Source organism: Pollachius pollachius (genome assembly GCF_949987615.1).
Source record: "Pollachius pollachius genome assembly, chromosome: 3".
NCBI lineage: Eukaryota > Metazoa > Chordata > Actinopteri > Gadiformes > Gadidae > Pollachius > Pollachius pollachius.
The window spans coordinates 14,227,190-14,251,173 of NC_136936.1; the positions used below are offsets into that span (position 1 = coordinate 14,227,190).

Sequence of the window (23,984 nt, forward strand, 5' to 3'; positions counted from 1 at the left end):
AAATAATGCGGGGGCGCGGGGGTTTAACTATGCTTCATGATTTTTCGAGGAGATGAGGAAAATAATCCTACATTAAGTCAATGCCCCCATCAACCGTGCTAGTTCAAGTGTTGCTGCCATTCTCGTGGGAACAAATTGTACTGCAGAATTATCTCCTAAATTTGCGTCTCAAACTTGATCATTTGTACTGCCTACTTCTCCTCACGTCCAACAGTTACATATTTTATTACACTTCACCATTCACATGTATGGTCAAAAAACGTTATTTTTGTCTTCCATCATCCTTAGAAAATGATGTCAACAACAGCTTCTCTGGTTTACAGACAGTGATTGTGAGGGAGTGATTGGCACACTACCCTAACCCTGGCTTTTGGACATTGGGGATTGAACAGGGTAACAAAACAACCCCTTCAGTGGACCAAAATCTGACGTCCAATAATGACACAGAAAAGACGTTACTCAGACGTCACATTGCGTGGGATCATGTTTACATTTCCTGCAGCTGACATAGGCGTCCAAAATTACCCAGTTCAAAGGTGAAATGTTGAACGTAAAAATGACGTCCAAGTTGGGTCATGGTTTGACATCCAAATAGTGACCTAGTTTGGACGTCAAATAGATGTCCAGAATTGGTCATGGACTGACGGACCAGACATAGACATGATCTTCACCTCTATTCGACGTCCAATGTTTAGTGGCAAGTCAACTTTATTATTATTGTTATTATTATTTATTTATCTATATAGCACATGTCATACACAAGGCAGCCTCGATGTGCTTTACATAAAAAAATGTCATACAATTAAATAAAACAAGATTTAACACTTAACAACTGGATTTAACAGAATCAATAAAATACATGAAAACATGATTTAAAAGCAGTCATGAAAGAAATGTGAATAACATAAGTCAAAATTGCTCAGTTGAATTCAAAATGGTTCAGTTGAAATCCAAGGTGAACATAAACGTTTCTATCCGTGATTTAAATGTAGTCAGGGTTGGAGCAAGACTCAGATATTCAGGGTTCCGTAGTAGTGCGTACTGAATCCTGCTTTTCCATGTTTTGTCTTGACTCTGGGAACAACGGTCCCAGTTGATCTTAAAGGTCTATGGGGTTCGTACAGCGAAAGCATTTCAGTGATATACTTTGGCTCTAAACCGTTTAGTGAATAACAGGTAAGCATAAGTGTTTTTAAATCAATCCTCTGACATACCGTGAGCCAATGCAGACTCAAGGTGTTTCTTTCTGTCTCTCATCTTTGGCAACAAAACCAATTATCTCAGTTTTGTCCGTATTAAGTAGTAGACAATTCTGGCACATCCAGTCCTTGACCTGCTTAATGTGCTGGCGCAGCAGATCTATCATACAATAGTCAATTGGTGATAGGGATACATAGTTTTTGTTGTTGTTCACATAAAAATGGTATGCCAATAAAGCCATGTTGTTATTTGCATAATTATGCCTAGTGGGAGCATCTAGAGGTTGAATAAAGATGGAGCTAGGATTTAGGATTCTTTAAAAAAAAATAGGATTCATTCCTTGTGGGAATTCACACGTCATGTTAGTTATTTCAGATACATGGTTACCAATGGACACAAATTAGTGTCTTGTATATATGACCTAAAAAAGTCTAGGATTTTGCTGGAAATCCCAACCCAACTTTCCCAATCTGTCCAAAAGTATTGAGTGGTCAACATTGTTGAGTGCAGCACTAAAGTCCAATCGGTCCAATTTTTGTTAAGACAAATATAATTAACCACTTTAATAAGAGCGGTTTCATTGCTATGAAGGGGTCGAAATCCTAAACAGAAGTTTTCTTGGCAGCTCTTGAGGCAAGGAAATCAGAGGACAGAGGACAACTTTCTCTATGAGAAAGGAGCAATTTTGACATCGGTCTGTAGTTGTTAATTATTGAAGCATCAAGGCTCCGCTTCTTTTTATGGGGTTTAATAACAACATTTTTAAGGCTTTTGGAAAGTTGCCTGATTGAAGAGAGCTGTTAACTATTCACAGTATTTCTTGTGCCAGAGAGTCAAGGACGTCCTTAAAGAAGCTGCTTGGTAGAGTATTAGGGCAGCAGGTGGACGGCTTACGTTCTGACACTGTTTACACAGTTTTGGTAGTCTAGAGCATTAAATCACGGCATCATTGTCCCAGGATCTTTTATATTTACATGCCAGTGATCTAACATTCATGTTTGGAACTGAAATATTGATGGCTTGTCTAATATCCAAAATGTTGTCAATGAAAACGGCCGTAGGGGTGGTTGAGCATAGGTCGTAGGGTTGGTCTTTGGGGTCACAGGTTTATTTGGATATGGAGCTCGTGGGTTGACGAAGTTAACAAAGAACAGACTATTAATTAGACTCAAGTGTCTGAAGATTTGATTAACAAAGAAACTATGCCTGCGGCACAATGAATAACTTATGCCATTGTGCAGCTGGAAGCCATGTTGAGCGGGCATAGAGCATCTTGTCAACATTTAGCCTCCTTTAGCAAGGGAACAGGCTACATGTGTTTAGGATGTGCAGGGGGGGGGGATGGAGGGGCTGAGTATGTTCAAAGTAATATAAAGTGATGTAAAAGAAATTGGCTAGTGTAGACAAATTCACAACTCTGACTCAAGAAATTAAGATACGTGAGCGTGGTCTGTTGATGTTTGGAACGTGTGCTGTAACCGCTGAAAAGCCGACCCTTCACCATGTTGGCTAACAACGATTGAGCTGTTTGTATGTTCAATAAATGCCGAGACACATGTGAATAAAGAGTGAACGAAGTTCAGAGTGTTCCCGTAGGAGGTGCACATGTAAAATACCCACCGCGCAGGTGTCAGAGCCATGTCACATGTTAGCCCGCCAGCTGCGGCGGGGGGGAATGTGTCAATGTGTATTTGTGTGTGTGTGTGTGTGTGTGTGTGTGTGTGTGTGTGTGTGTGTGTGTGTGTGTGTGTGTGTGTGTGTGTGTGTGTGTGTGTGTGTGTGTGTGTGTGTGTGTGTAAATGGCCAGTCATCACCTGCAATCCTAGCAGGTGCCCCCTGTCTGGGAGCCACTGATGCGCCGTGGCACCAGCGTTTAACAGTCTCCCCGTCTGCAGGCGCGCACTCGCCCCGAGTCCCAGGCCGCCATGGCGACAGCTGTGTTTGTTTGTGTACGGGGACAGCTAGAGGGAGAGAGAGAGATGTAATACGAGTGAGAGGGTCCGACTTGTGATAAACGAATGGAATGAATTGGGGGGAAAAAAAAAGAAGTTAGATCCTTTCAAGTAGAAGCATCATCAACGACTGGAAGTAATTAATTTTAACCAATTCATTAATAACACACAGAACAAAAAAACATGTTTCTCTGACCAAAGAAAGAAAAAAACGATTCAGCTATGTAAACAGACATAGTTGACATTTTATATAGTTTCAGGCAAGAATTCTAATGCCAGCGAGGATTTTCCCTTCAGGCAACTGTAAGCCTCCTTTAGTTTGGAAGAAACTTTGCCTCACTGGCACTTCTTTGTAAGGCAGTGCTTCAGGACGTAGTCCAATTGGGATAGGATAAGCACTAGCAATACTGTTGTTTGCTATTTGAAGTTAGAGAGATAATAATACTAATAATAACACAACAGAAAAAAAAGAAGCAATATCACTAATATGAATTACCCTATGGTAATCATGACCAAAATATTATGCTCCCTTTCTCATGCTACTACTCAGATCATCACGTTCTTTGCGGGCAACGTGTACACCGACGAGGAGACGAAGAGCGAGCCGAGCCGCCTGTTCTTAGTTGGAGACTACCTGAAGGGAGACGCCTCCCTGCTCATCAGTGACCTGCAGCTGACAGACTCTGGGGAGTACGTCTGTAAAGTCAAGACTGAAGGGAAGTACCACTGGGACAAGGTCAACCTCGTTGTGCTGGGTGAGTGCTGCTCTGGCTCTGCACGTTCTGTGTCTTCTCACGTGCGGTTCCAGGGCAAACGAATGCAAACGCACACACACGTCGGAATACGTACGTAATGATATAGGCGTGTGTGTGTGTGTGTGTGTGTGTGTGTGTGTGTGTGTGTGTGTGTGTGTGTGTGTGTGTGTGCTCACATGGTCACATGCACGCACAAACAAACACACACAAACTCACAAGAATACACACAAATTCACATAAACACGCACACACACATACACACGCACATTCACTTGGACACATACACACACACACACACGCACACACACTCACATGGACACACACACACACACAAACACACAAACTGTACAAAGACCTCATCACTGGGTCATTACCCTGCCACATTTCCTCCATCATGTTGACTGAACTAATGATTCGATTGGATTCAGGAAGTGTGATTTGATTTGCTCTCTTGCCGTTTGGGGTGTGTTTAGATTGATACGGCCAAGTGAGACCAGAGAAATGTGGCTGTGTTTTCTTTTTTTGTCTCTGTAGAACCACAGAACTGATTTATGAGGTTAGAGTTTCATTAGTTAAACGAATGATCATCCAACTCTGTTGACTGTCGTGGTGCGTAGACGCTTGTACCCGCACTGCCCGTTCGTATTCATCAGCAGACAGGTCGACAAATCGCTCTCCATCAGCGAGACACTCAAATTTAGAGCTCCCCTTTTCTACAGCAGTAAACCAATTTCCGTGAATTAAATAAATCAAAAACGGGCTGCTTCTTCAAGCACGGCCATAACTGCGGATACGCTACGAGGATAAATCATGATATCTTTCCATTGTGTTTCTGTTTTCATCCACACGCCTTATTTTGCAAAGCCATTAGCAGGCTGGTTATAAAGGGGCTTATTGAGGCCTACTGGCCATGGGCCTATCTTCTCTAGCCACTCTGAAGGACAGCGAGGAAGGAGTGGTGCACCAGGAGAGCTGCAGCCATCCCCGCCGACGGGAGGAGCGAGAGCCTTCTCGATGTCAGGAAAAGCAGGCAGTTTATTAAAACATCACGGGAGATTAGGCCAACGTGGTTATTGGTTCTCTAATGGAACAGTCTGTTAATCCCCTTGCTCTCACTCTCCCCGCTCTTCCATAAAGACATTCCAGTGAATCAGTGCCTGCATTTTTACAAATTGCCCTCAGCTTTGCCATGACACTTTCGATTTTGTTAGAGACCACCATTTGCATTTTTCGCTCGCTCCTCGTGCTAAGATAATGGCTTGGCAGCCGAGCTGGCGCTTTGGCAAGAGACGGTGTGTTTGTGTGTGTCTGTGTGTTTGTGTGCGTTTGTGTGTGTCTGTGTGCTTGAGCCAGGGTTTTAGGTGTGCACACATCGGTGTGTAAGTGTTTATAGACAAGATGAAATTGTGTGTGTGTGTTTGTGTTTGTGTGTGAGTGTGTATTTTTGTGTGTTTGTGTGTGTGTGCGTGTTTTTGTGAGTGTGTGTTTTTGTCTGCGTGCGTGTGTGTGTGTGTGTGTGTGTGTGCGTGTGTGTGTGTGTGTGTGTGTGGGTGTGTGTGTGTGTGTGGGTGTGTGTGTGTGTGTTTGTGTGTGTGTGCGTATGTGTGTTGTACTCCTGCTGCAGTGGCCTAACTGACCCTGACAGAGCTGTGAGATGTGCGGTGCTTGCAGCCCCCCCCTCATTATTTCCCCTTATTGAGCCTGTGAGCGCTGTGTGTTCGCTGGGCTGCTAGGAGCAGGAGCAGCAGAGAGAAATAATGGAATAAATTACGGTAGGCCGGCTGGGTGTGCGACCAAAGTAGTGACTCCGCCACGTCTTTTTAGAAGAACAAACCTCAGCAAAATATCGATAGTTCAGAGTTGGTTTGAAAAAAAGAACAATGCTAGAATGACTTGCTGAGTCAACAATGAGACAATAACATCCCTCCTAATTTAAATTATTCCGTTTTTTATTTGAAGTCTGTTTATTAAAAATAAACCGAGACTTCAAATGGTTATGTTTAGGCTGTCACAGATGATGCAATGGGTATGGAAGATGGCTGCTATCAGTGGCTTAACTCTGCTGTGTCTTCTGCTCAGGATCTCTGTGTCCGTCCATAAAGGGGAATGGAGAGGGGGCTCCTCCCTGAGCATATTCCAAACCGCGTTAGCATCACTGGACCATGATCATAACCTTTGACCTATACAGAACTACCAGCCCCAGGCAGGCATGGCTAACTAGGAGGAGTCACACAGATCTATTTCCCATGGGCGTGTGTGTTACTGTGTGTGTGTGTGTGTGTGTGTGTGTGTGTGTGTGTGTGTGTGTGTGTGTGTGTGTGTGTGTGTGTGAGTGAGTGAGTGAGTGAGTGAGTGTGTGTGTGTGTGTGTGTGTGTGTGTGTGTGTGTGTGTGTGTGTGTGTGTGTGTGTGTGTGTGTGTGTGTGTGTGTGTGTGTGTGTGCGTGCGTGCGTGCGTGCGTGTGTGTGTGTGTGGTGTTTCGGTTGGTTTGTTTGGTGGTTGGCTTTCTGTGTCGAATTCCGCTATCTTTTTTTACCCGAGGAAAAATCGAACATAAACAGTGTCAGAAGTACAAGTATAAAGAATGTGGATCCATCTAAAAAGCTCACCCAAAAGTAGCAATAATATAGAAGTGAAAATAATCAATAAATAATCAGTTGCATAGAATTGTATTGATTAAACAATTTCCGTCCACATTTAATTATGTTCTGGTTCAATGTATGCCAAGCGGAAAAATGTGTGACCTCATTACTTTGATATATATTTTTCCCATTCCTGTTTTATCTTTACGAAAAATTATAATGTATATATTATATAAATATATATATATATATATACACACTCACTGTGCACCGTGCTTTACAATGAAATGTTCCCACTGCGGTCCACATTCATGCTACAGCCTCTACCTTTACTTTAGTGCAGACCTGTAACATCCACACCATCTGTCTTGCAGTCAAGCCGTCGAAGCCCAAATGCTGGACTGACGGGAAACTCCTGGAGGGCAGCGACGTAAAGATGAGCTGCAAGTCCAGCGACGGCTCGGACCCCATCAGCTACAAGTGGGAGCGTGTGCTGGACAAGGGCAAGAGTCTGGGCAAGCTGCCCAACCTGGCACTAATAGGTAAGATAACCACTGTCTCGTACCGACGTGCTGATTCAGAGGCCATCGCCGCAGCTCGTAAAACACGAGGAAAAGAGGGGGATTAGGACAAGATCTATTTACATAAGTGACTTTTTTAGGATATGCAGTTAAATTGGCAGGCAGGGTTTTTGGCCGACCGGGGCTGCTGTTTCAGTTTTAGTGCCGCCCTTGTCTTATTGTCAAGCGATACTGGTTCACGGCTAAGCTCTGCCCTCTATAGACACCGTAATGTGCTGCTTATCCCCCCCAAGGTGCTTTACATGAGCAGTCGGGATTAAGTGTCTCGCTTCAGGGCACCTTGACAGAAGGCGTCGGAGGAGGACCTGGGTGTTTCAGGTGCTGCTCACACTGGACACCTTTCAAATCTTTACAGAGATTTTGACAGTTATTTAAGGGCAGTAGCTCACCTCGCAGATTTTACAGTGTATGACCTAAGGCGACAGAGCGTACCTTCTGTGTGACCAGAAATATCAGGCAAAAAGCAGTGGAATAAGATTTAGTCAGATTAGTTTAGATTTACTGTATTTATATGTAGGAGTGATATCAACCTAATTGCTATTCTAGGACTTTGATGATGCGGACGACTTTGAAGTGTTTCTCGCGTAGAAATCCTCCGAGGGCGTGAGGCAAGTGCAGGACAGCGTCCTGGGATTCTACATTCAGATGGCTCATATGCACCGTGCTGACTGGATGGCTACAATCCACTATTTTCTGCAACAAATCGTCTTGGCAGTAGCCCCGAGGCACACCTCTACCCACATAAAGCGTAGCCCAGCGTTCCTTTTCCCTAGCATAACCACATCTCGGCCTCCTAATAGTACCACAGCAGAGCTATGCACAGGGGGCGATTCTCCTTCCTCTGCATTCTCTAAACAGGCACATATATCCACAGGGGTGTACAACATGCCTTCCTGTCTCCATTGTTTTTTGCCCCCGAATGCCTGAGTTGCATTGGAAATGGCAGACGGGCACCTAGATAAAAACCTTCAAATGAATTACCCCCACGGAGCAACACCTGTTCAGTCTAATTAGTTTTCATTGGCTCATAACACGTGGCGTCAGCAGCTATTGTTTATGGGTCTGGTGAAAGGTAATATCTTGTGTTGCTGTCATTGGTGGAGATGACTAAATGTCCCATGAGGCCCTGCAAGCTCCATCGGACGAGCTTCTGCTGCTCCCTCTCTTTTGGGTCCTAAATTCTCTCTCTCTCTCTCTCTCTCTCTCTCTCTCTCTCTCTCTCTCTCTCTCTCTCTCTCTCTCTCTCTCTCTCTCTCTCTTTCCTTCTCCCTCTCTCTCCCCTCACTCCCTCTCCCCGCCCTCGTGTCTCTGATTTGGCGATAACTCACATACAAAATCGTCTTCTCTTTGGGACAGTTTTAATGAGAATGATGTCATTACAAAAATGTGTCCCCCCTCCCCTTGTCCTGCAGATGTTTAACCTCACTCTCATGTACAATCAATATATAATACCTGATCCATATACTGTATATCGCCCCTAACCTAACGGATTCCCCCCGGCAGACCTGAAGAACCCTGAGCTCCTGACCCTGAGGAACCTGACCAAGGACAGCGCTGGCGTCTACAAATGCACGGCCAGCAACGACGTAGGGGAGGAGAACTGCGTCATCGAGGTCATCATTAAACGTGAGTGATAAGGACCGGGCTGAAGTGTGTGAGGTCGGGTGGGTGCTAGCTCCTCCGCCACACGGGTGCTGTCACGCCCGCGGATGGCAGCCGTCCCCCAACCTTCACTGGAAACCCATTTATTCCCCCTCCTCACCCCTCACCTCTGCCTCTCCGCCCCTCCCCCTCGTTCCCCTCCCACGGCCCTTCTCTTCCTGGTTGTAACGCCTGGAGACGGTGTGCTGGAATGGGAGCAGAGGTTGCTGATCGGCCCAACCCCACCCCCACGTAGGGTCACTGGGGGAGGTGGTTGTGGGAGGGAAATGACACGTCCAGCAGATCAGCTGGAAAATGCTTTTGGTACTGGGGTTGAATGCACTTTTGGAGCTGCAGCCATTAAAAGGGCTTGGCATGATATGTGCATCCAAGTCTGCTATCGTAAAAAAAAAGAGCCTGTTGAGCCTGTGAGCACTTGTTTATTTACAGTATATAATAAGAAAGCCTCTCCATTATTTGAATTAAGTTTTATATGCATCCACAATTGATATATATTTCATGATTTATATATGTACAATTTTAAGTGAGAGAAATTATATTAGATGTAGTCGGGAAAATGTCTGTATTTTATACAACAATTTTACACAAGGAACATTGTATGTATTACCCACACAACCCAAAGAGTTGGGGCAGACTTTATCCATATATACTGTATGCCTCACAAATATAGCCTGAATATAACTCTAGATAGAAGCGGCACAAGAAACCCAAAGCCAGGAGCGATATCAGTGTGCCACGGACACTGTTTTGCAAGCAGTGATTGATTGGTCTAAGCAGGCTCCAGACGTGATGCATCCACTCTGGAGAGGCTGGGAGTTGTAGTCTACTGCCTGGCACACCTTGCTCAGCAGCAGCCTGTGACAAAGTAAAAGTCTCCACTGTTTAACAACAGCTGCCAATGATGGACTAGATGCAGGAAACATTCTGTAGTGTGCTTACTCATATTATTAAGGTGCCTTTTGAATGCTCCCTTTTTACTTATGTGTATTGTGAGTTTGTGTTTTGCTGGGTGTTATTCACTGTATCGTCCCGTGTTTCTGACTTCCTGATGTGTGTGTGTTGACAGCTGAAAGTGACTTGGGTCAGTTAGTCGTTAAAGTGGCGGGCAGTTCCCTCGGTGTCCTCGTCGTCATACTTATCATCTGGCTCATGTTCCGGAAGAAGGAGAAGAAGAAATATGAGGAGGAGGAAGCTCCCAACGAGATCAGGTGGGTTGATGTTGAAATTATCATGCTTCTCCCAAAAATTGTCCACTTTTGTTCCTGAAATCACTTTACGGGAAACGTAAACACAGGTATTTGCTGTGTGTTTTTGTGTGTGCATTGGTATGTGTGTGGTGCCATGTTATTTGGGTTTTGTGTGTGTATGTGTGTCTTTCCATGTGATTGTGTGTGTATGTGTGCATGCAGTTGGTTGTGTGTGTGTGTGTGTGTGTGTGTGTGTGTGTGTGTGTGTGTGTGTGTGTGTGTGTGTGTGTGTGTGTGTGTGTGTGCGTGCTGGTGGTAATAGCCCGTGGCGTCAGGGTGTGAGATTGGGGCTGAACCATTCTGCCTCACCACTGAACCAGACAGCATGAGGGGGGTGTGGACCCCATGGGTCATTAAGGAGAACTGGTCAAAGCAACCTAGATTTATTTACCTGTGTTACTTTGAACGATGAAACAGGGATGAATTCAATAGCGGCGGCAGGATGAGGTGTTTTTTCAGTTCGCCATTCTCTCTCAAACCATTTATGTGCTTTAAAACGCCAAATGTTTTACGGATAATAAATGTTTGTTGTTGAATGGAAATCGAGTGCTTCCCTGGAGCTTTCTCTCCTCTGAGCAAAGGTTCCTAGTTTAAGCTAATATAATGAAAATGAATCTCTATAGTAATAGTGTGTATGTGCGTGCGTGCGTGCGTGCGTGCGTGCGTGCGCTATTGTGTATCTAACATTCAGTGTGATGCTAACTGCACCTGCTCTACTTACCTTCCAATGTCATAGATGATCGATAACCCAACCACACAAAACCCGTCACACCTGCAGGGTTGAAATCATTGATTCCTCTTGGGTTCTTTCTGACCAGGGAGGACGCAGAGGCCCCAAAGGCCAAGCTGGTGAAGCCCAACTCCCTGTCCTCCTCCCGCTCCGGCAGCTCTCGCTCGGGGGACTCCTCCACCCAGTCCATGGTGCACAGCAGCCTGCAGCGCGGGCACCGCGCCCGCACACCCGGCGTGGCCGCCCTCAAGGAGAACGGCCAGCCCCCGCCTGGCTTCCCCCAGTCGCCCCCGGCCTACAACTCCGTGGTGCCGCCCAAGGGCCCCGCCGAGGCCGGGGGGCCCGGCACCCCCAAGTTCAGCTCCAGGAACTTATCCGCGCCGACGCCCCCCACCCTCATGGTGCCCGCCCCCCAGACCAAGGCTTTTCAAACTGTGTAGGCGGTCGGCTCCCCCAGTGGAACGTGGGAGTCCGAACCCCATCCCTGAAATCCCCTCACCCCCTGATTCCCCCCCCCCCCAAAACCGTGATCCCCCACCCCTCGTCAAACATCCCCCCGATAAGCTGACCCTCTTCCATCAACAAAGACACGCAACTAGTCAAACGAAAAGGATGTAATTGAAAGAGTTTCAACGGTACACCCACAATTTACTTTCAAATGAATTCAAAACTACAATAGGGGAATAAGATGTTTGCATGCTCGCCGCTACCGAATGATACAAGCCAAGCTATGGAGGCGATGGAGTGAAATGTGAGAGCCTGTAGTAGGTGCGCCGCTGAGGGATACAGCTGGTTCATGATTCAGTTTTACCCCCACCGTAGAAAATGCATTGTTTGTGTCAAGGTGGAACCATCCCCATCCCCAACACACACAAACAGCTTGTTATTTATTCATCAAGTCAACCAGAAGGACGTGCAGAGGAGCAAAGACAACAATAACAATAAACAAGGCAAGGCTGTCGAGAGAAGAAGGAAAAGGAAAAGCAGTGAGGAGCAGAAGTCAGAGCCGAATGCCACAACCAAGTTGTTGTTTGTATGAGAGAGAGAGAGAGAGAGAGAGAGAGAGATTATTTTTTTATCGTTGCGTCATTCTACCGATCTACCTACGTACTCTGGTTTGGGCAGGCCCTGTTCATCCATGTGGACATAGACACCTTTTGGGGGTGTTTCATCATGTTCTTGTCAGGAACCCACCGAGAGAAAAACCACAGCCCCTGAATCCTGACTCACTAACAATGATAATCTGTGTCACTACGGGCAGACATCACCTCGGTCAGGAGGACAAAATACTGATGATGAAATGGTACTGATGCTGACATGGTACTGATGCTGACTTGGTACTGATGCTGACATGGTACTGATTCTGACATGGTACTGATGCTAACATGGTATTGATGTTTGAGATGGTTACTGATGCTGACATGATAATGATGCTGACATGGTACTGATGCTGACCTGTTACTGATGTTGAGATGGTACTGATGCAGCCATGGTACTGATGCTGACATAGTACCATGGACCCATACCAATGGAATTATTAATCTCTTTCACGTCCTGTTTCTATCTACGGACATATTTTAATGGTACCGAATAATCCCTTTATTGGGGAGTATATTATGTACTGTATTAGGCCAATATAGACAGTGGCAACTTTAACTATAGAGGAAGGCTTAAGTACCTATTAGACAATAGACATTTGTTTTGTTCTCTTTTCTCTTCTCATCGGATAGGTTGTAGTAGGGGGTGAATGACTGATAAGTGCCACCGATCCTTAGAATGGGTCCTCATTTCTCTGTTGTTATTATGATTGATTGATTTTATTTACCAGCTTCTATGAAATGTTTTACCGAAAACCAAAATTCTCTCAAAAAGTTGAATGAATGTTTGTCGAACTTAGAAGGTTGCTCCCGATATTCTCACCTTTCTCTAAAGGGACTGAGTCGATATCCGAGCTAAGGCACAAAGGAAATGGATGTTAAACGTCACATGTATTCTGTCTGAACTAAAGACAAAGGATTATAGCACGGTTATAGAGATGCCAGGTGTCCAGCAGGTTGATAGTAAGACCTGCAGTGCTCAGATCCATAAAGATGACGTAGGCCTCGATTCGCTGAATCCCATTACCCTGCTTGGATATGTTCAAGCCCCGTTATCAGCCAATCCCTTTCCTTGTTGTTGCCGACCCAGTGCAGTTTGATTGAAAGTCGCTGATAAAAGGGACAAGTAGCCTATCTAGTGTGCCTTTGCAAACCCTCCTTCCTTTGACGGTTTATTTCTCTGTCCTAACTTCAGCGCACCAACATAAGACTCTGTTCATGACACAAAATAGTGAGACGTGCGACATCACAAGGAGGTGTTATGGGACTATTATTATGGGATGAAGCCTGGGAATCAACAAGCAGACAACGTAACATTATCCTTTGTGACAAGGTAATCCCACACCATAGGGAAAATGTAAATTCTGTAATCATATTGTTGTGTTATAATGTACATACAGATGGATATATGCACATGATGTCATTTAATTTTTAAATTTGTTTTAAATGAAGGGAAGAAAATGTCCAATAAGGGGATATTAATGTTTTTTTATCCCAGCAACAAACAATTAATGCCACAAACCAGGGAGGATGATGTGCATGGTTATTGTGCAAATGCGTGCAAGCTCGCGTATGTTTTCGCTTTCCTGTGTGTGTACGTATGTTTATGTGCGGGTGTGTACGAATGAGAGATTGTGCATGCGTGTGCGCTTTTGCGTGTGCATGTGCGTGTTGGGCTTGCCTGCGTGTGTGCATGTGTTTGAGAGTGTGTGCGTGCGTTTAAGCGTGTGTGTGATGTGGTTTCTGCATGTTAATTCTGTACAAGCCCTTGGGTCACACCCACGCTTTCTCATGTTAACCATGGAAGGCAGCGAGACAGTATTCAACCAGGCATAACCTCGAGCCAAATTGATTTCAAAACTGGCTGCGCTTATTTGAGTTTTCAGCGACTTCTATTCCCATTGGGATACCAAATTCACAGGCAGCGGCCATGTTGCTGGTGGGTGTGCTATCTTGAGTCGAGGCACGTCCATTATTCATATATTTTCCTCCCTGGCTCCAGAGATCACTTCTGTGTGTGTCTATGTGCTTGCTTGCCTGCTTGTTCCAACTCTCAGCATAGCGACGCACTTGACCCCTGTGTGTGTGTGTGTGTGTGTGTGTGTGTGTGTGTGTGTGTGCGTGCGTATGTCTGGCATTGGATGCCAGGAAAGCAGGAAGCATGCTCCCCATCCCTGTTCTCTCTGTTCTTTCAGCGTCCAGATGATGGATAGAATGTTGAGGCGTATTATGAGTGACTGATGAGGCGGACCGACCAAACGCATCACAGGACCAACCCCCCAGAGAGAATCCTAAACGCACACACATAGATAAACATGTATAAAACACACATAATCATACACATGCATCTACAGATAAAAGACAGGTACATATCATAGCTTGAGGAGATATTCCCACCACACACACACACGCACACAATCACACACATGATAAACATCCCTCTTTCTCAATCTTTCTCTGTATGCGCAGGCTGCAACGCGCACACTGCCACAACTACACACCGATGCACACGCAGACTCAAAGAGAGAAAGACGTTGCTATGAATCTTAATAGTATGGATGGCAAATGCCTCGACGCTGCTCTGAAACCGTTCTGCAGAGGCTACCCTATTGGGAGCTGCTGTAACAGGATTGGTATTGAGCCAGGCCCTATAGGCGCCTGCTGCTGCCATGGAAATCACCTCCTCCTCCTCCGCCCTCTCTGCCTCAGATGGAAAGAGGACGGGCCCCGTCAGTCTTCCAGCTGTTCAATTCTTCTAAGCTTTTTGATTTGCTGTTCCAGCGACTGGAGGTCTCAGGTGGCAGATTCCCAGGTTCATGAGCCCACCTTCTCCCCCCCACACACATACATGAACACATGCACACACACGCACACACACACACACACACAGATCTCTCGGCAACCGCCTCTCATCTGCAGCGGCGGCTCAGTGGACTGATTCACATGCACTTTCTGGGGGATAGCACCTGTGGGTCTGTGTGGGTTTTGTCTCTGAAAAAAATGATATATAATATATATATAAAATAAAATGTTCTCCACACTCTGAGTCCCGCGGCACAGCCAGTGTGGGCCCACACGACGACGACACCGTTTTCGCCTGTTAGCAAAGATTTGGCCTACAGTTACCCTGCACTATACTATAAAAAATACTTATGTAGCCACCAACTTTTTGGTTTCTTTATGGCCTGAAAAGTTTCCCCTGCATGATTGAAGTAAAGCTCTTGGCGTTGAGGGGATGTAGCCCTGTGTCTCGGTATGGAGGTGAAGAGGGAAGGGAAGGGAGGTATGTATATGGGCGACGAGAGAGGTGGTGGTCTGTTGGTCAACCTGGTCAAGGAGAAGGAGAACTATAAGGGACCAGCATGTCATGGGAGATCAAGCAGATGAACGGGAATGCTTTGCTTTGATGTATCATAACTGTACTCTGCAAAATACGAAAAAGAAAGAAGAAAAAAAATCGAAATGACGTGTAAATATATTCACAGATGATTTTATTGACTTTTAATTTAGATTTTCGTCTCCATTTTGAGTTCTTAATCCATGTACTTCTGCACTTTTTTGTGTGCTGTGTTCATCCCACCAGTTTGGTTGGATCTGGGTGATGATCGGTTCCTGGGACTATGAGTTGCCCGGTGATATCAAGAGAAGAAAACTCTGCATGACAATAAGAAAAGATAGATATTACACACTTTATCTTAATTTCAACATGTTATCTCTTATTAAGCAGTGGCTTCTACTATGTTTTGTAAAGCAGTACAAAAGTTTGTTTGTGTTTTTGTTGGATTATTGGTTTTTGACAAAAACAATCCATGTAAATATCACAAGTAAAAAATGTATATTTTTACGACTTCTGAGTTATTACTATTTCGTTTGCAAATAAAATATTCAATGACAACCTATAAGGTCTGGTGGCATCTTCATTTTCTATTTTAAATTGAATCCTATATTTAGCCAGGAAGATCCCATTCTCAATTAAATTGAAAGATTTACACAGATAATGACATCATTGGAATATGTGTGAAGATGTATATTTTTTTGTGCAAGACAAATACCTATGTCCATAGCAGGACAACAATCTGTTATCAACTTAATCAAACAGGAGACCTACCTTGTACTTCAATACGTACATGATATGTAAGGCCCCGATAACCATTGAATTTAATCAAACAGGAGACCTACCTTGTACTTTAATACATACATGATATATAAGGCCCCGATAACCATTGAATTCCACGCCAACGGTGCATTCTGACCTCAGCAGGTACTACGCAATCCCGTCATGAGGATATTATGCCCCGAGCCCCACCTAAAGCGCACCTGGATGGACCAGTTCTCCTCATCATTATACCTTTGTAAAGTCCACCGCTTGATCATAATTGCTTCCCCTCTTATTAGTATTATTAGCTACACCGGTGATTGCAGACATCCCATTCTGTTCACCACTTTTGGATTATTTGTCAACTAGAAAATGCATTTCCTGCAGAAAATGCGGTGAGTGCTGTAGTGCAACGTTAAGTGGCTTAAATCAAGTGAGGGGATTTGAACTGAAGTTCAAAAGTCTAAATGGAGTAAGCAATGTAAACATGCACACCATTTAAGAAAATCGAAATGGTTGGAAACAAATAAAGTGACAGCTAAATGAAAAGCGCAAAGCATTGCTAAAAATGCAGAAATGTAAAATGAATTGAACGGAAGTATCTGAAAGGTCAAATGTATTGCCCTGCACTGCTGGTGTGTGTGTGTGTGTGTGTGTGTGTGGGGGGGGGATATTTGGCTATTATTGAAGATACAAGTGTGTAGATTTGTTAAATGGTTTGAACGAAGGTAAACGGTTCAAGTAGGAGTGTCAGAATGGGCAAACTCTTCAATGAAAACAGCTGAAAACGAAGCCGGTATGAAACTAAAACTGCGATTCTGAAGAAAGTTTAAATGATATCGAAATTCTGTTTAGATATTATTGAAGATACAAGTGTGTAGATTTGTTAAATGGTTTGAACGAAGATAAACGTTTGAAAATTGATTTTGTTACGTCTTAAACAGTTGAAGTACCAGAGGCCTCCCATTGACTCCTGTGTTAAAAAAATATAGTATTTTAAAAGTAGAATATCTTAAAAAGTATAAAATATTTAAAAAACCTGAATAGAAGCACGCGATTCCAAGCTACTCTGAAGATTTTTAAAATTTGAATGGAGTCTCTAGGTGAAAAATTGAGGAAGGAGGTCCCAAAGTTTGTAGAGAATAAGAAAGAAAGAAAGAAAGAAAGAAAGAAAGAAAGAAAGAAAGAAAGAAAGAAAGAAAGAAAGAAGAATAAAATAGTTGAGCAATACAATAGTTGAACAATAGTTGAGCGCTGCCTGCAGCACTCACCTAATGACAGGAGAAGAAAAGGTTTCTTGGCCTCACTCCAAAATGAGCTGCCAATGCTTGCTTATCATATCTGTCTCTCTCTCTCTCTCTTTCTCTCTCTCTCTCTCTCTCTTTTTCTCTCTCTGACTTTCAAAATGACACTCCACCCAAGGCTGAAGAGGTCAGCGATATCTATTGACTTGTCAGCCGTTTATTGAGCGACATTTATCTCTTCCCTTTGAGAAGTTCTCCTTACGTTGCCATGCCATTGAGCACACAAGATGGAGTGTGTATGTCAACCACCGGGTAAGGAGAGGGGATGTGGCTTCATCCTTGTATAAGTAGAGGTCACCGAATCCTTGGTTCAGTGTGGGAGATATCACTATTCATTATTCAGTCATTTAGCAGATGTTCTTCTTCAAAGTAACATCCAGTGAATTCAGATACACGCTATAAAGGAACTTAGCAGTCACTACGCTATGCTGGCCATGAGGATATTATGCACAGAATTGCACGTAAAGAGCACGGGGACGACCCCTGTTCTCTGAACCATAGTACATGAGCACTCTGTCATCTGCCATCATTGAAATGACTAGCCCGTTGCAGTCCTAGTCTCCATCTTCCAGGGCCTCCACATCCATATTAAGGCTTAACAAGGCCAGAGATATAGGATTTCTCTGCACTGCCTGCTCCAGCACTCTGTGGACATTGTCCTACATGATCAGCCAAGCGTAATACCGCTGTCATGCCCTTCTTACTGACATGGCATTGCACTCACACACACACACACACACACACACACACACACACACACACACACACACACACACACACACACACACACACACCCACACACACACACACACATACACACACACAAACGCACAGTGCATACGTTATTGAAAAGGACTCACTTTTTCATTGAATGTCGAATCATACAATGGACGATTTAAATTCCTTGAAAACCTAATCAATGTTTATTTTTTCTTTGTATTGAAACATGATCTTCCGATGGGTTGGATAAAGTATATTCATGAGAACACTAGTGGTGGAGGGAAATATGTAGAAGAGAAAACATTGAAAGAGGATAACTTGCCCATAATGAGACACATTTCAACTTGCAAAGACGATAGATATTTGTTCACGGAATGTAGTGATCTTAATTAATAATATATTAAACTCTCTCTTTGTTTAGTTTTATAATCTAGTAAATATTTTTTTACTTTCCTGTATTCATAACTTATATACTTGCACCCCCTGGTGTCAACCAGGACGCATTTTTTTTCTCTTGGCTGTTGTCTAAGCAAGGTTGGCGAAGGAATTATTTTTGAATAAATTATAAATATGAATCCTTGAATCCATCCTAAATTCCTATAGATTAACTTCATATTTTATCCATTACATGTCTGTCGGAACATATCATTATCAGTATTAAGAACTTATTTTTTTAATATAAAATGATTTACATCTGAACTGCACATTTTTAATCTGCTATCAGTGAATTCAGCTAAAGAAAGTGACTTTGCATTTCTCATCAACATCACAAACATTTGAAATTGTGCATAAACTCACACTCCATTTGCCCACATCAAATCCACTTCACGGTCGTGTCAAGCTTCACCAAGTAATCCTTGCTTGACGTCTCCTGATGTCTTGCTGAATCTCCCTGAATAATGGAGATTGTACTCTGACCCACATTGTAAGTATATTTCACTGTCTGCCAACTACATTAATTACAACGCTGCCATTATGCCTCGCAGCTAACGGAGAGGTTAATTGCATGCTATTTTTACATCCCTCTGGCGCTATGATTCCCTTTGCAAACTTGATCTTTGCAAATAGAGGAACTATGAAGAAATTATTCATCAGCCGATTTGCTAACCCATTCTGCTAGTAACGACTTCTCCCCTTTGTGAGCAAATATAAATACATAGCGGGAGGCATACATTTTAGTTTATTTTCTGATCTTATACTGAAATAACTGATTACAGTTCTGAAAGATGTTGATCAGACAGATTCATGTTTTAATTAATCTTGCCTCCTTTATGGGAAAATATTTTTTGAGGCCTATTTTTATTTCTGTGTAAATAATTTCCATACTAGAATAAACAAACTATAAATATCACCGTAGCAATCTAAAATATGTAATTGTGAAGCTATTAGTCAATCTAATTTAAAAAATGATGTGGATAATGAAATCTTCTGAGGCAAGGTCATACATAAAGAGAGCATTAACAAGAAGTAGCTCCATTAGGTTAACACAATTATATTAATATCAAGTCATATCAATTAATATTCACTTCATGGTTTTGAATGATCTGAAAGAATAGGCTACTCTCTATATTTCAGAAACCTAAAGGTTAAGTCTTCATTTTTTGGTGCATTAATGCTGCTTTGACTGTGAATGGCAATAATTATCTCTGTTCCATTTGTGTTGATTCAAATCATTGTTTATATTTTGGCGCTCAAGCCAACTAGACTATATATTAATGTGGGTGCGAGCCTTTTATGGATCTATAGGGCACAGGACAATGGGAGCATTGCCGAGTCAATATTTATATGAAACACGAAATCTGAAGGTGTGCAAATGTCAATATTAGAAATAACATATTTTCATCTAGAGCAGATTATCTGATTTTTTTTGGACCAGCATGCTATGTTCCAGTTAAACGTGTTGTGTTATTATGTTAAGAAACTGTTACATAAATATCTAAATATATTTATTGTGGCAGGCTATAACGTTTACTCCTGATGCAGTCACGTTAGACGTCAAGCTATGTCTGTCTTTTCATTTGCAACTATGCTATAGTTTGTAATGATTTCTGAGTGTGTCTCTCTCTCTGGATTCATTTTTCCTTTGCTCCATCCCCTGTTCATGGTCACAGCGCTCTACTCGTGTATTGGATTAGTTTCCCGCCTATTTGTTTGGCCAATCGTCAATCTGCTGTTTGTGTTGAGCATTTGTATTGTTATTAAAGGTATATCAACGATACATTCACAGATCACTGAAATCTGAAACTGTTATCTGGCTTACGGTCCAACTACATCCTGATTGGGACATGTATCAGGTTTGACCTTCACTTGGTTCTTACTTTTGAATTGATCGACGCAAAGAATGCGCACAAGAGCGACTCCATCGGCCGGTCCCTGCTGCTACCATTGGGAGCCTTCACTTTCCCTGTCGTTGCGTCGCACACTATCGGTGCAGAACGATGCCACGGCGGATCTCTGGGTTTCCAAGGCATGATTCACATTTAAGCATAGCGATAGAATGGCCTTTGGTCATCTCGTCCCACAACTGAAGCTGGAAGAGGCGACAGAGGACGGCTTGTTCAGGAACATCTCCACGCTGCACCCTTCCCAGCATGCACCCAACCAACGCGGGAAGACCGTGTCCCCTTACAACACCCGAAAACAACAAAAGTAAGGACAACAAAAGCTGCCCAATCTATGAATGACTAAGCATCAAACGCGGTGAACGAATGTGATGACTTACTTGTTCAAAAGTCCTGTCAGTTGGGGGTTTTTTTTGAGCGTACCTCCGTTGCCCCTGAATGCACACAAGGATTTCCCTATCAGATGGAATATTGTTCCACTAGATTGCTGCACACAGCTTACTCTCTTTTTTCTCTTCTGTTATTCTGTTTCCCCCTCCCTACCCCGCTATTTTCAAATGCATTGTGAAAATCGGCACTTTATGAATTTACAGTTAAGTTACTGAATGATTCTAAATGATAGATTCTAAGTGATTTAAATGACAATGCAAAAGTACAATGCAGTTTGAATTCTCCACATGTTCTTTGACATGCCAACATCATGCTGCCTATTTTGGCTAAGGTGCATCTGGAGAACAATAAAACGTAGGCTAGTAAGAATTGTATACACGCATGTCTACCTGGCTACAATTGGTTCCCTGTTACTAACTGCCTCACAAGAATATCTGAGGGATATTTGATGAAGGAGGTGAGTGAAAGCATTTCCTTTCAGTCCCTTCATTGTCAGTTAGTTCAGATTCATGTTATACAACCATAAGCAATGAGCTCCAGTGAAATGTGACACAGTTCTGCTTCATTCCGGCTGATACTAATTCCATTAACAAACCCTGACATACAATGGGTACTTTATTGCACAAAGCAATTACACCCAGCCTGCATGGCTCCAGTGGATGGCAGAGGTCACCCCAATGGCGCTCACAGCCTTGCTGGCATTCGATCTGCCTCATGGTGCATTCACATCCACCCTGCTGGAGCAGAGGAAGGCAGCGGAGCATGTTTGGTTTATTGGCAGATAGCAGGAAATCCTGGATAAAATAAATGATGCATTAAATAACAACATGCCTATTTTTATATTCAATCCTTTAAAACAATGCTACACTTTGCGCTGAGAGTTCTTGACATTTTGATAGGTCTGACTGGATTGTTCCCTTCATGTCCACCAATGAATAAGCCAATATAACTGAATGGCGTATTGTATTTCGTATTTCATCTTGATGTGAAGTCGGTGATGATTAGCTTTCCCCTTGAATGGTAAGAAGACGCCTCAATATCAAGCAGTGCTGCATTAAAACAACAGCACACCGTTTACAGAAAGCTATGAGAACTGTGAAACAGGACAATTGAAACAGGGCTTTGTCTAAGATTACACCCGGTGGTTAGCAGCCGCTGTGGTGCTGTGATTAGGCATCTTTCCCTCCCTCTCCTTAAGCCCTTATCAGACCCTCAATGTGATGCCTCTGTCCTGAGATTCTCTGGGTAATAGCAACGCCAGCTTTGGCCATGCCAGATTGCACAGCTCACTGATAGTGTTACAATGCTAAGAGGCATCTGTCTAATGATGTGGCTTCTAACAGAAGCTTCTGGGCAGAGAGAGAAAGAGAGACTTTTTTTTTCACCACAGACATTTCCCTTAATGTGTGAACTATGGCAAGTAGCCCAGGATTTAATCTTTCTCACAGCCAGAAAACAACACAAACAACTTTAAGACAACTTTGAGGCTCACAAAGTGCCTCAGGAGTTCTGTTGGTCAAACGCCTTGGACCTTTTCCTTGAATGTTGCTGTGGGAAATATTTGATGCACACAGCCTAATCCACTTAAAACTGTTCAGGGCAATGTCTTTTTTATATGATTTTAGTTTTTTTGACCTTGCAATTCATATTTTTACTGGAATTTCAATAGTAAAAGCTCAGTTCAAATGAACAGATATCTCTGCAATAGAAGCAGACAGAAATGGTCTTGCTGAAGGCAGGCTTGGCTCCTCTTCCTGATCATCCAGGCTTCCTATGGTGACTAGACCGCTTGTGCCCTGGAGCCCGGAGGATTTGGGTATTTTAGGTTTGAAGTCATTATCCTACCAGTCCTTCTGGAAGTCGGATTTGTAAAAAAATCTTAACTTGTCCTCAATTCACATTTGGCCTATATATTCCAGCTATTGCACTGAATTAGACTTAGAGTACTTCTTTATCTCTATGTGTACAGCTATATAACGAGAGATTTCTTTGCATAAATTACGACTTTGATTCGTTGTTTGATCATGTTTTCTATGAATTGCTTATTAAGTCATCAGTACCCAGAGCCCCAATTAAGGATAAATTGTTATCTTTGTCTGATAAGGGAAAAACACATTTATTGATGATAAAATGTATTGCCGAAGACATTTAAGTATGTCACTTGATATATCTCCAAAACAATTAGTCAGTGATCAATATCATCATTGTGTTAACTGCTGAATCAACAAATTGTTTTCACACTAGTAAACTTCAGTCCACCCCATGCAGCTGTGAGCTTGACAAACTGAAAACTCACTGCTACTTTTTAAGTGACCTTGATGAAGCCAGGATCAGTCTGTTACTACCTTTTTTTTGGGAAGCCTCGTGCGCATTAAAATGCGTAGACAGTTTGTGATTGACCTTGTTCTTGGCAACCATGCAAAAGCATAAAAACCTCAGCCGGTTGGTTTTCACCGAGAGCTGATTAGAATGCACTGAGAGTATCACTATAAAGGAATTCATCCGGACAAGCCCCTGGCACCACCCTGGCGCTGGCGTCCTTCCAAGTGGATAAGATGGTTACATTCGTTATTCAAGCCACTCAATTGGAATACGCCCAATAAGTAGTCAACACGGTCGAGGGTGATGCAATACGCATTTAGGATGTGGTGGATTGGAGGAGGAGCGGGAGGAGAATCGAAAACAACTTTTGTACTTCAAAACCAGTGACAAGGTTGTAACAATGGATAACTGTTGAAAGAAGCCCCTGCATTCATTAAGTTCTGGATTCATTTTTTGAAGAGGCCCTGGGTATGCGTGTGTCATGCTGTGGATGGCAACGGTAGGCATCACATTCTCCCGGTGAATGGTGGCTGCATTGATCATCTTCATTTCATCATATAGCCCCCCGCCCTCCTATAGTGTATCCTAAAGGCAACGATAGAAAATCCTTTTTCTTTTGTAGTTGCTGACTGCGTCTGAATAAAAGTCTACATCTCAAACATGGACACGACTCCATTGTAAAAGATTACACGGTTGATATTAATGAATTAATGATCTTCAATTATATGTAATATGTGCTCAGCGTCAACAACACACAAATCCATTAAGCTTCATTATGGATAGGAGAACATTGGATTGTTCTGAGTCTAAACCTCATTAAGTGTTTCTCCCTGACTTCAAACTTCATATGGCTGCAGATTTCACGTTTCGCTGCTACAAAGTTTCAGATAATGTTTATCTCATATTGAGCGTACCATATAGAATATATTTAATTTACAGAAATTGAGCATTATTTCTGTGACATATTTGCTGAAAGGCAAAAGATTCCAACTGCATTAAAGGGCT

General features: G+C 43.1%; 1 protein-coding gene across 1 annotated transcript in view; it reads left to right on the forward strand.

The window, feature by feature from the left end:
• Positions 1-15,553, forward strand: part of clmpb (CXADR like membrane protein b) — a 68,010-nt gene extending 52,457 nt beyond the window's left edge. The window contains exons 3-7 of the mRNA XM_079732803.1: positions 3,703-3,907; positions 6,863-7,030; positions 8,573-8,695; positions 9,798-9,939; positions 10,797-15,553. Of these exons, the coding sequence (XP_079588929.1) occupies positions 3,703-3,907; positions 6,863-7,030; positions 8,573-8,695; positions 9,798-9,939; positions 10,797-11,148 (990 nt within the window). The 3' untranslated portion in view covers positions 11,149-15,553. The remainder of the gene's footprint in view (positions 1-3,702; positions 3,908-6,862; positions 7,031-8,572; positions 8,696-9,797; positions 9,940-10,796) is intronic.
• Positions 15,554-23,984: the final 8,431 nt, after the last annotated feature.